Source organism: Amphiprion ocellaris, chromosome 10, assembly GCF_022539595.1.
Source record: "Amphiprion ocellaris isolate individual 3 ecotype Okinawa chromosome 10, ASM2253959v1, whole genome shotgun sequence".
Taxonomy (NCBI): domain Eukaryota; kingdom Metazoa; phylum Chordata; class Actinopteri; family Pomacentridae; genus Amphiprion; species Amphiprion ocellaris.
In genome coordinates, this window is record NC_072775.1 from 30518199 (window position 1) to 30531690 (window position 13492).

A 13492-nucleotide genomic window follows, 5' to 3' on the forward strand; every position below is an offset into this window, starting at 1 on the left:
GAATGAATGAATGAATGAATGAATGAATGAATGAATGAATGAATGAATGAATGAATGAGAGGTGCAACGTCTTCAAGAACCTAAAAGAGAAGTCCAGTTGCTTTTTCCATCAATCACTTGTACGCTGCTGCTTTTCACTACCAGCATCCAGATTTTATAACCACAATGTCGTCCGACAAAGTCAAAATATGCATTTGTTCAAGACAATGGCAGTGCTGTGAATTTGCTTCCTTTTTTTTTTGTCAATTTCAAAGCTACAAAATCATTGAATAATTACACGAAAAGGAGAGAAAGAATTGCTTTAACTGCTCTGTGCTTGTAAAATATCCAAAGTGTCCACGTTGCACTTTTAAGACACAAACCCAACTTTTTCTCTTTATTAAGAGGTCTAAACGAGAATTAAATGTCTGTCACAGTTGCACAACTGACCTAAATAATTAGTCCTCCTCTTAATTCATTTTTACCATGTGAGAGTTTCAGTTATACATTAATCCATCCATCCATCCATCCATTATCTATACACCAGTTAATCCTCATTAGAGTCTTAAGGGGGCTGGAGTCTATCCCAGCTGACTTAGGGTGAAGGTTATATATTAATCAAGAGAAAAATATTTGTTTGTAGTGGCCCTTTTTAGAACGTCCTGCAATCAGAATCAGAATCACTTTCTTTGTCAAAGCTTCTAAAAGATACAAGACTTATAGAACACAGGAATACTTCACATTATCATTCAACAATAAACTAGTTTGTACTCTGTGCCCCGATACTCGAAAAGAAAACAAACAAACTGTCGAACTCTTCCTGTCTTCACCTTTTTCAGAAAATAAACTGTCATAATGCAAACAAATTATTGGTTCAGTCATAAAATGATAATCATTTCAATGTATAATTTAAGCATGAATGATAGAATCCAGGTTCTGTTCTGTTGATTTATTGTCATCTTTTTGCAGATTAATGTGAAGCTGAATCACAAGTTTGTCAACAGTCTAGACACAAAACAAACCAACAAAATTAAAAATCACCACATCAGATTAAGTAAATGACTACTGACTGGAATAAAATACAATTACATTTCCTCAAAAAATGCACCATAAAACACAAATCCAGTAAATTCTGTACATATATCTCTGTCAAAGAAAAATTAAGTGCACATATGAATAAAAAATGAATTTTCCATCACCTCAGCTGGTTCCTTAAATGCATCACTAACATGGGATTTAATGAACATTAATTCAAATGAGTGGAAATCAAAGACAAAACTCAGAAACACATTTAAAGTCACTTATTGTTACATTTTTATGACAATTTTAAGTTGGGAAATTGTTTCTGAGACTTTAAAATGTGAAAACAGAAATATTTACAATAAGATGTTTAAAACTAAAACATGAACTTTATGATTTCATGTCTGAATCTGACACAGATGCACATTTTCCGTTTGTTGATGTTTAAATATTTCAAATAGAAATTGGTTCAGTGACGAGTCAGAAAACTTGTCAGGAACAACATAAACCTCCATCAAACATCATTTATTGTGTCCTGATGCTTTAAAATGAGACTCAACATGTTGCTGCTTTCACACTGAACCAACACCAGCCTCATGGTGAAGTTTCACCTTCATGAAAATCAACATCACAACACATGAAACCACCTCAAGTCCACAACGATACAACATCTGTTGTCTGATGTGTGTCAGGACTCAACAAAACATCTACACACCCAAACTGGATCAAATCACAGTTTCTACTTGTTGGTCCTGTGGAATAAATCCTCTTTACTGACTGAGAGCACAAACTACATCTGAGCTGGAAACATCAAGACAAATGAAAGTCATTTGTTAGTGAAGAAAGTCAAAGATGAGCAGAAGAAGAAATGAGAAGATAAACAAGTTCTGACAGTCACTGTTTGGTTGACAGTTGATCTCTGTGCAGTGTAGAAATAAAACAACAATGAGCTGTGAGCAACAATGATGGAGACTAAATGAGTGAAAGAATCAAAGACACAATCAGACTCGCTGCACCTTCAGTTACCTCTGTCTACTTCAGTTTACACAACTCAGCACTTGATCCATTACCATAAACTCCAAGTCCAGCATGTATCTGCTGAGTGAATGTGGTCTGGACTCTGTGGAGGAGAGTCATGGTTTCAGAGACGCTGTAGAAGGACAGAATACCTGCACTGTGATCCAGGTAAACTCCAACTCTGGAGGACTGAGGACCTGAGATGGGAGTTTGGATGTTGTTGTACCTAAATTCATAATCATTTTGGAGACAATATAATGCCCAAGATTTGTCATTATATCCAAATACACATTCAGTCCCAACTGCTGCTCTGCTGATATTCTTGTATGCTACTGCTACATAAACTCCTCTTCCTCTCCACTCCACCTCCCAGTAACAACGTCCAGTCAGACTCTCTCTACTCAGGACCTGATAACATCCAGTGAATCTGTCTGGATGATCAGAATAAGACTGCTGTTGACGTGTAAATGTTACTTTTCTGTTCCCTTCAGATAATACCAGCTTTCTGTGTGCTGTGTTTGGATCCAGAGTGATTTGACGTGAATATTTCAAGAATCCAGCTCTGGTCTTTGGCTCTGCTTGTGAATCTGACAGTGAAACATCCACTTGAGTCCCTGTCAGTGAGATGTTTGTCCATGTGTCCCTCACAATGTCCTGTAGATGATCTCTGAGCTCTGACACAGCTGCTGTCACCTCCTCAAAGTGTCTCAGAGGATGGATGTTGATGCTGGATGAGTGTGTGGACTCACTGAGTGCTGACACTGAGGGGTAGTTGTGGAGAAACTGGTTGTGATCCTCTGTGTGTGAGAGCTGCTTCAGCTCAGCATCTTTCCTCTTCAGATCTCTGATCTCCTGCTCCAGCTTCTCCTTCAGCTCTTTGACTCCACTCACTTCAGTCTCCTGCTGGGATCTGATCTGCTGCTCCACATCTCGTCCTGTTTTCTGGATGAGATGGATCATGTGGGTGAACATCTCCTCACTGTCCTCCACTGCTTTATCAGCAGAGCCATTGATGGCCTCCAGCTGCTGTTGGAGCAGCTTCACATCTTTCTCTCTGTCCTGGATTCTCTGCTGGATGTTTTGTCGACTCACCTCCAGCTCTCTCTGCCTCTCCGTCCTTTCTGCTGCAGCTGAGACTGTGTCGTGGCCTTTATGTTCATCCACAAAGCAGAGATAACAGATAGACTGCTGATCAGTGCGGCAGAACATCTTCTTCACCTCATCGTGATGAGAGCAGATGTTCTCCTGGAGCTTCTTGGAGGGTTCCACCAGCTGGTGTTTCTGGAATGGAGGTGAATCATAGTGAGTCTGAAGGTGTTTCTCACAGAAAGAGGCCAGACAGAATAAACAGGACTTGAAGGCTTTCAGTTTCCTCCCAGTGCAGACATCACAGGACACATCTTCATCTCCAGCATAGCAGTGATCAGCAGCAGCAGCTTGGAGTCCAGTCTTCTTCAGCTCCTCCACTAAAACTGCTAACAAGATGTTTTTCTCCAGGACAGGCCTCGGTGTGAAGATCTTCCTGCACTGAGGGCAGCTGTAGATTCTCTTCTCATCCTCTCCATCCCAGTGGGCTTTAATACACTTCATGCAGTAGCTGTGTCCACAGGAAAGAGTCACCGGATCCTTCAGTAGATCCAGACAGATGGAACAAGAGAAGGTTTCTCGGTCCAGCTGAACTCCTTTCTCAGCCATCTCTCCTGTCACTAACAGCGACTGTGTGAGTTTGACTTCCTCCTTCCTGAAACTAGTCTGATTTCTGATCTACAAATCACGTGTTCCTGCAGTGAACGGGGCCTGTCAGATCTTCTACGTCACCACATGTTGGTTCCACCCATGTTCACAGTGCAGATCTGAAGGGGAGGAAACCAGGAAATATGTGGACAGACTGGAGCTGCTGTGTTTGGTAGCAGGAAGAAGAGGAGAGTTATCAGACTGAGATTCATTCCAGGAAGAAGAGAGAGACGCTGAGTGTTGAACCTTTTCACAGCAGAGATCATTTCTCATTTAATCCTCAGACGGCAGTTTGAAAAAGTTACACAGATTTCCTGAATGATAAAAATATTACTGCAATGAAAATATTTTATATTAACATTATTTTAACTGTGACTGAATCACTTTTTAACCAACAGCGATTCTGATTAAAACTGACAAATTTAACCCTTTAAATACCAGTTTGTTTACATAATGTCACTGTTGGTTTGTATTTTAATCCACCCAATTCCAGATAAAGCTTTTTTCATCTACCTATGTATCTGTTTCTGTTGTGAATGAATGAATGAATGAAGGAATGAATGAATGAGAGGTACAACGTCTTCAAGAATCTAAAAGAGAAGTCCAGTTGCATTTTCCAGCAGTCACTTGCTGCTTTTCACTACTAACCTCCAGATTTTACAACCACAGTGTCGCCCAACGAACTCAACATGTGCACAAGTTAACGACAATAGTAGTGCTCTGAATTTGCTTCCTTTTTTTTTTTATAGAATTCAAAAGCACAAACAAAGTCCATGAATCATTACACAATAAGGAGAGAAGGAATTGCTTTCCCTGCTCCATGCTTGTAAAATATCCAAAATTTCCATGTTGCATTTTTAATAACCAAACCAAACTTTTTCTCTTTGTTAAGAGGTTCAAAAGAGAATTAAATTTCTGTCGCAGGTGCACCAGTGACCTAAATAATTATCCCCTCCTCGTCATTTGTTTTTATCATGTGGGAATTTCAGCTATATATTAATCCATGCATCCATTTTCATTAATCCTCATTAGGGTTGTGGAAGGGCTGGAGTCTATCCCTGCTGACTTAGGATGAAGGTCATATATTGATCAATAGAAAAATATTTGTAGTGGCCCTTTTTAGAACATCCTGGATGGATGGATGGGTGGGTGGGTGGGTGGGTGGGTGGGTGGGTGGATGGATGGATGGATGGATGGATGGATTTGACAGATTTGTAGATACGTAATTAAATCCTTGATGGTATTTGAGTGACTGTAGTAGGTATATTTCACAAAAATATCAGGAAACAAAAGTTGATTTCAACTCAAAAGATGTGTCTATATTTGAAAATCTTCCCATTTTCAATTCAACTGGCTGCATGGAAACCCTTCTGGGATTTAAAAAAGCAGTGTTACATACAGAAGGTTACATACTCTTTAGGTATGAGGGTAGCTGGCAGGTTATTCCTGAAAGTCACCCACCTTGATGCACTGCAGGATGTAATTACTGGCCAATCATATTCTGTGACACTGCGTTGGCAGCTGACCTATGAATATAACCCAGAATGTATTCATTATATACATCAACAATCTTAATCAGAATGTTTCAAATGCAAATTTCCACTTTTATGCAGAGATCAGTGCTCTACAGCTCCACTAAATCACTTACAACTGGCATTTGGTACTGTGAGGTGTTTTTTTTACATCACTTTATACTTGTGTTGAATGATGACAAAACAATCCATGCTACCAGTTTTCATGGCTCTGTGATCGAATGAGCATTTAAATATAAATATCTAGGAATTGTAATTGGTCACTCTCTCTTTTTTTTACGTGTCACTTTCAGCTAAAACCTAAAATCTGGTTTGGTTTTTATTTTAGAATGATGTCGATGGTTTAAGACTAAAATTACAAGGCTTGTTACCTTCCTTGTGCTGGATTATTAATACAGTTTATTATAGACCACTAATCTTACATCCCTTACTCACCATTATATGTTATATTCTTGAGTTTGATGGTTGGTCTTGTCAGTTTGCAGACCGAATCACAGGAACATTTTTATTTATAAGGCTAAGAGACAAAAACCTTTAGGAGCATTTTAAACTCTCAGACATTGCATGTTTACCAGCCTACAATTAGTTTTGCTTCTTTAAAAAATTCTATCTAACTTGTGAGAGTACAGAAAAAAACCCTAATTAGAAGTACATATAGACTCATAGATTAATTTAAAGCTAAACTAACAAAATATCTCTATTTCTATAAGTAAATGAGGGGAAAAATCATTTCAGAAAGCAAAAGATAGAATATAAGTTGGTAGCTATAGAATTTGTATAGAAATGCTGAACTTTTGTGGTACGCTTACAAAAAGTTAAACATTGACTATATTTTTTTATCAACAGGTTCCACGAAATTTGATTTTGTTCGCTAAAAGCAAAAATGTTAATGTCAGCTAAATAAACAAGGTTGTATCACACCAACTTAATATTTGTGAATTGAAACAACCAACCAAAAAGGGTTAGGGTTAGGGCTAACCCTTAAGTTATTTGTGTTATTTGGACTTAAAGAATCTACTTCCAGCCTGCATATAGTACATTTGTTCACTCAGTATAATACAATGATGTTACTGCGACAACTAAAATGTAAGTTCATCTAAATAAAATACTATAGTTTTTTTTCAGCTTGTGCTTTTTTTCTATTAACATTGGCAAAATTCTAGTTTGTCAGCAGGTTCCACATACATTAATTTGCTCGACCCTGCATATTTTGGTTGTATGCATTATCTAGGAGCCCATAACTGATCCTCTTATCAATTTGGTGCCACTTAGTCCAGAAATGTGAGACATAAACCTTTCGTTGCACCAAATAATAGTGATGAGAACTTCGTCCAATGTGTCTTTGCAGCACATTAGAGTAGCAAGCACATAATTAGGTATATTTTCAGTACTGAACATGGTTGACAGTTCACATTATCCAATTTAATATAACTTCTGTTTTCTCCATGTATTAAATGACTCTTCAAGAAGTGCAAAAATGATCCTATATGTGGTGGTGTACTTCAATCAACTCTACTAATTTTGACAACGTTTAATTTTGCAAATTGCATTTTTGGTTAGTTTCACTTAATGTGCTAAATCCTAAAATCCAGATTAAGTGAAAATTCTTGCCACGGCAGCAGTTAATCACTTTTTATATTGTGTACACAGCAAAATGGTAGTTTCTGACCTTTTCTGTCTCTATAGGGACGCATACTTTATGAATCACTGTATGCTGCACACTGGTTTCACTGTAGGAGTTAAACAAACAAAATGCTTTTAGCCCTCTTGTGGAAAGTGTGGTGGTGAGTGTTAAGAGGTAAAAGTGGATGATTCACCTCACTTCACCTTCCACAACAGGAGAAAACCACAGAAAACTTTTGAGGCAGCAGGAATCTTGCAGCAAACTTCTCATTCGGTGACCCAAGTTGTGAGTCATTACCGAGCTGCCGTGACAGACGTTGTGCTTTATGAGCGTCAGTTGCTGAAATAATTATACCAGCCGCTTCTCTGATAAGAGCAATCAGATTTTGAGCGGCCGTAATAGAATAGCAGACGAGATACAGTGAAGTGATATTGTCTTGAGGGCATGTGTAGAATGATAAAATTATACAAACTAGTGTTGGGCACAGACTGTAATGATGACAAAGCACGGTGGGTGTGAACCTCCTGGATATGAGGAGAAACTGCTGCAGTCGTTTACAGGTTAAACTCGTTCTTTGTTTTTTTCTGAACAGTGTGTTACTCATGGGCTGCACAGTGGCTCGGTGGTTAGCACTGTCACCGCCTTGCAGCTAGAAGATCCCCGGTTTTCGTTCCGGCCTGGGCTTGGGATCTTTCTGCGTGGAGTTTGCATGTTCTCCCTGTCCATGCGTGGGTTTTCTCCGGGTACTCCGGATGTTTTTCCACAGTTAAAAAACATTCTGAGGTTAATTGTTGATTCTAAATTGTCCACAGGCGTAAATGAGAGTGTGATTGTTGGTCTCTTTGTCTCTTGCCCTGGGATAAACTGGTGACCTGTCCAGGGTGTCTCCTGCCTTCACCCTAAGTCAGCTGGGATAGACTCCAGCACCCCACAACCCTCATGTGGATTAAGTGGTGAATAGATGATAATGGATGGATGGATGTGTGGATATGTTGCTCATAGGCACATGAGTGATAGACCAAATCTCATTTCATTTATGAAAAATCCGGTTTTGGTCAGGATAATGGCAGAGAAATAACGGCACTGGCAACATACATCTAATTTTTCTAGTGATAATGTGGATGATTATACTAGTTTCTTCCCAGTAATTGATTAAACCCATAAAAACTCACTTCAGTATATCAAAGTTGCATTTAAAAAAAATAAAAAATAAATTCTGCAAAAATAACCCCTTTCTGCCTTAACCTGGCTTAGATGGAACTCCACACCATTGGTTCTTGTAGAAAGTGCAGATCCATGGAGTTCCTGTCTCTTTTTTCACCCACAAATCCACACTGACGGCAGCTCGAGCACACCAGCTCACCTGTTCAAACGCTGTAAAACTAGCCTATGCAACAAAATGGCAAGTTGTAATATTGGAGTAATTCAGCCATACATGTTAGGAAACTGATCCTGAAAAAGAATAATGATATAGAACGCCACACCCTGCAAGCTGACATAATTGGTTCCTTGAGTTTGTTACATATGAAATCCCAGAAGTTTGAATCTGTGTTTTTGAGACGCTTTAAGGTGAAAATGCTTGCTACGGTGTTGGCTGTGTCTTCTGCTCAATATATGTCTTCTTACATAGAAAAAACACCATATGTAGTTGTTAATAACTTGATTTATTTTATTTGGGGTCTAAAACATGCCACAGTTCATAAAAATTTTAAATCATCTAGATAATTTAGTTAAATGTGCTGTTTAAATTGGGCCTTTTCAACATGTATATTAGTGCAGATTCACAGAGTTTGAATGCAGAACTAGAGGAAGACAAGTGAGCTCTGAAAGGCGGAAATGTCAGTTAAGTAATTCTTACATCCTGCTTGGCAGCAAGAAAAAAAGGGAAGTAATTTGACCTTTGCAAATTGTGAAAGTCATATATAGACACAGTGTATAATGGTGAGTGCAAAATGACTTAGATGGCTGTTACAAAATTCTGAAGTTCGCATGGAACTTGGAGAAAACCTGGGAGACAAAGAAAAAAGGATATACTATTATTATTTGATATACTCTTTTGCCATGTAGCTTTTTTTCTTCCTTCTGCTACACTAGAGGCCAAACATTTGGAAGCAACTTCAAATTTCTGTTCACAATGCTTTTCTTAAAAACCAGTCTGAATTCTAGGACTCTTAGGATGTATTTCCTGCATGATCAGACTTTGCTGTCATTGACATGCATCGTTTTCCTCAGTGGTGCCACGGTATGGGGATGTTTTGCAGATGATAGAGTAGGAGATTTGTTTGAAGTAAAGGGTATCATGAAGAAGGAACAGTACCACTGCATCCTCCAGCATCATGCACTTCCATGTGGACTAAGACTTGTGGATCAAAAGTGTGTTTTGCAGCAAGATAATGACCCTAAGCATTCTTCCATGCTCTGCCAGAGTTACCTAAACAAAAAAGAAGAGGATGGTGTTCTTCGAAAGATGGTCCGGCCCCCTCAGTCTCCAGGCAACTCTCCAATTGAGCTTGAGTGGAACAAATTGAATAGATCAGTCAGAAAAGTGAATCCCATGAATCAGCAGTCTCTCACTGATGAACTTCAGAAAGCTTGGAATGCAAGACGTGGCACACACCTTAAAAACTTGTGGAACAAATGCTTCATATATGCCATGCTGCTGTTAAAGCCAGAGGATAATTATAGCAAAAATGGATTCTGATGAGTGACTCTTCATATAGTCATCATGTTAATTTTGTTGCAAAATCAGCCAATGAAACTATGATCTTTCTTTGTACAAATTTGATCTGGCTTCCAAGGTTTTGGCCTGTAGTGTATGTGATATACTATTTATTTGAAATTTTGCCTAAAAAGACACAAAAACCTGCCATGAAGTCCTTCTATGAGACAGAAAAAGTTGTGTGGTGATGCATTCACTGCCAGAGAAGAGAAAACGCAAAGAGATAATAATGAAAAGAGGTGGCTCTATATATTAATATCAGTAGAGTAGTTCTTAATGTCATCTCTCATATTGATTCCTACTTTCCGATCATTCGTGGAGTAATCAAATCATCCAACCAATGAAATATCTATCCAGGAAGGTCCTCTTCTCTACCACTTCCAGGATGATAATCGTTCCATTTTTCAATGCAGATAAAGAGATCGTATAGTTTTTAATTCATGTCATGCTTCCTCTTGTATCGATTGCACTGTTTCTTTCTAGTCACCCAGACTGTAATCACATAAATCATCGTGATAACTCCTCCAGATCAGGAGGTAAACAGACAAACTTTCTCTTCCTGAATGAAGCTGCTTCTCATCCAATATATCCTCTGATAGAATGAGCTGAAATATCAAAGACACATTTGTCCATCATCTCCAAACTTTCTGTTTCTCTCTCTGAAGTTGAAATTGTCACTCCCCAAAGAATATCTCATACATTTTTAATGACTGACAGTACAGCGCTTTCTCTCGGCAGAAACACAAAGTTTCTCTGTCGTACCCACTGGGGGATGGAGATGGTTCCTCTTATTAGGACCGGCTGGAGCTCATCTATCATTACTGGTGTCTCACTGTGTTTCTTCTGCAGTTTTAGTTTTTTCAAATTAGGTATTAACGCATATTTGGCTTCAGTTCTCAGTGGCAGCGTGCAGATGTATCCAGCAGTTACTAATGAGATGACCTCGCAGTGATCCTCCCTGTGGGAAGCTGAGAAAAGTGAAATATTTAGATGCAGAATGGAGTCTGGTATGTCGTAGCCGCCTTCAGGCTTCACACAAGGTCGTATTGTCAGAAGGAAGCAGGCCAGCGGGTCAAATATATGGAAGACAACAGACTTACAGGTAAAATAACAAACCAAAGACGGAGGAAAAAAAGTCAAACAGGCTGCGTAGCTGAAAAGAAAATAGATTAGCAGCTGTTATGAAATCTGAACCACAGGATGCATTCACAAGTTCAATAAGAGAAAAACACTGATGGATCTGGTTTCCCGGTGAAATTTCATTCTGTTTCATCCAGTTTTATGCAGAAGCTTTTCTTCTTCATTATGTCGAGATTAGACTTTTCAAATTAAACAGTGCCGACGTGTTGATGAAAAGACGGAGTCTGTCTTTGTAATTTCCATTTCTCACGATGTGATTAGTTTTCACAAACGCTCTTTTTGTCCCTGTCTGCTTCATCGTCTGCCTGCTATAAATCCATCCCACTCACTTTCCATTCGCTGTCTTCTGTATCGTCTTCCTTTACCTTCTCTACCAAACTCTGCCTTTTTCTCATCTGCCTTTCATTTGATTTTCCTCCTTTTCTGCTGCATTTCCTTCCTTTTCTTTCCTTGTCCTCACTACCTCCTCTTATCCCCTCTACTCCGTCCCTCTTTGTGTTCCTCTATCATGTCTGCCAGGTGGAACTTCATCATCTGAATCCCGGCGTCTCGCCTCCCTTGGTAGTCTGTTGGATGATCAGCACTGGCACCATGTAGTACTGGAGCAAAAAAATGCTCACCTCAACCTCACTGTGGACAAACACACAGAGAAAGTTCAGATCCCTGCAGAGTTCAACCACTGGGACATCAAACAGGTGCATAGAAACTGCCCCACACAAAGTTACTGTAAATACAGACACAACTATATCTTCTTTCTTTATGTATCTTGTGTTATCGTCCACATACAGCTGAGTGTAGGAGCAGTCCAGAGCCTCGACTCTCAGAAACCAATTGTCTCCAAGAGGAACTTCCACGGCTGCTTAGAAAACCTGCTGCACAACGGCGTCAACTTGATAGAATTGGCGAAAAACAACGACCACCAAGTTACTGTAAAGGTAAGTGCATTCTACCAAAAGCATCCAGTTACTGTGTTTTGAAAGGAGTAATGCATGTAAACGAATCAGGTTGGGGAACTGTAATTTGGCAAAACAACAACTTACAGTTTTTCTCAGTCGCTTTGGTACATTTCTCAGATCAGAATTGAAATTCTCAAAACTACTTGTTCAATCTGCACATCATTGTGTCACTTGTGCACATCAAAAAAGCAGTTTCTTATTACTTTGAACAAGTTGCAAATGATGCAAATGATTATGTGCAATTCTCTGCTGTTTCCTACATTATCAGCTGGTTCTGTCATGTTGATAAAAATGTATTCTAATGGGTCTCTGTTGAATAGTCTCACCCCCCACAACATTTAGTTCATCACATAAGTCTTTACATGCAAAATGGTTGAACAAGTTGTCATAATATGTCAGGATATTTCTATGCATTTCCATTAGACTTTTTTTCTAAATTTGTCCTGAATTGGTAAATTGCTCTCAGGTGAATGTTGACTTTCTCTAACAAAGGGAAATGTGTGAAGGGTTTGGGTTTTCTGAAATCACTCAAAGACACAAGAAAAGACATTTATGATGTGGATGAGAATTTGTGTCCCACAGACAGGAACATCAGGAGGTGTAGGACGACTGCACTAGAATTCCTACAGCTGCATGTACAGTTTTCAGTAAGGAGATTGTCCTATGTTCACATTTATACTTTTGCATTTTTGTTTTTTTTTCTGTGCTATGCAGCTGTTTTCCTTTCTGTATCACAATGACGTGGTCTGCCAACAAATTACAACACAAACAGTAAAAGCGTAAATGTGAATCTTGTCCAGTCTCTTGCAATCAATCTCCCACATAAACTAAGGTGTAACTTACAATTTACAATAATTGTCATCAAAACTTTATCCATAGTTTACATCAGAACATCCCTCCAGAGAACACTGTTATAATGACAACATGACTAAACAATCTGACTGTCTTATCCACACAATGACACCAGGACTTTTCATTCTGATGCCACTGACATGTTCATTGACACAGATATTTGCTTTTGAGAGATAAACTAAGGATTTTAAGCAAGAGACTGGCTTTTGCAGGTAATCCATGGTGTTATGCTATTTGTACAAATTGTTTTGAGAAATGCACTTAATGTTCTGTAAATGTCAAGGATGATTCGAGAAATATACCAAAGCAACTGAAAAAAAACTCTAATGTAACCAATTAAAATGAAAACCCATTGGTGAGTTTGGAGTTTGTTATTTCCTAAAAATGTCCCAAATAACATCATTTACAGTATCAAGAAGCTGTAAAAACAAGAAGAATAGGTGGATTTTCAACTTTCTGATGGTCTTTGAACTAACCATGTGTGATTTTTGTTGGGTAAAACAACCCAAATATAAAGATGTCATCAAAATCACATTATTCTGCATGCCTCAATAAAAGAAATGTCAAAAATAAGCTGTTTGCAGTAAAAAAAAAATCTGTAAGCAAATAAATAAATTCTTCATTCTTCAACACAATCATTTATGACTCCCCTGAGATCAACAGCCACATGATAAAAATTTTTAGGCTGAACTGCAGGCTGTGTCTATACAGATAAGTTGGGAAACAAGTATGGAAACAAGTTAAAATGTACATAGTAACATGTCTATACTATGTGGAGCCACTGGGTTTTTTCCAGTGATAAGTATAGACACAGAAAAATGTTCTACATGTTGATTCCGGGTTTTTGTGATTTTTGTCAAATAAATTGTCAAACAATTCCACCTTTTTTACTTTTTCTTTTTTATAATTTATGACATAA

At 38.5% G+C, this 13492-nt stretch overlaps 2 protein-coding genes across 2 annotated transcripts in view; one reads left to right on the forward strand and one right to left on the reverse strand.

The window, feature by feature from the left end:
- Positions 1-13492, forward strand: part of LOC111568578 (contactin-associated protein-like 4) — a 188509-nt gene that overhangs the window by 88340 nt on the left and 86677 nt on the right. Inside the window, exons 6-7 of the mRNA XM_055014360.1 lie at positions 11285-11460; positions 11554-11700. Of these exons, the coding sequence (XP_054870335.1) occupies positions 11285-11460; positions 11554-11700 (323 nt within the window). The remainder of the gene's footprint in view (positions 1-11284; positions 11461-11553; positions 11701-13492) is intronic.
- On the reverse strand, positions 908-3757 carry LOC111580933 (tripartite motif-containing protein 16-like). Its single transcript, XM_023288874.3, has one exon. The coding sequence runs from the start codon at positions 3709-3711 to the stop codon at positions 2032-2034; it is 1680 nt and encodes a 559-aa protein (XP_023144642.2). The 5' UTR covers positions 3712-3757; the 3' UTR covers positions 908-2031.

Bases quoted from the DNA above. Each gene is read 5' to 3' on its own strand.
- LOC111580933 (XM_023288874.3), bottom strand. From the start codon at position 3,711: ATGGCTGAGAAAGGAGTTCAGCTGGACCGAGAAACCTTCTCTTGTTCC.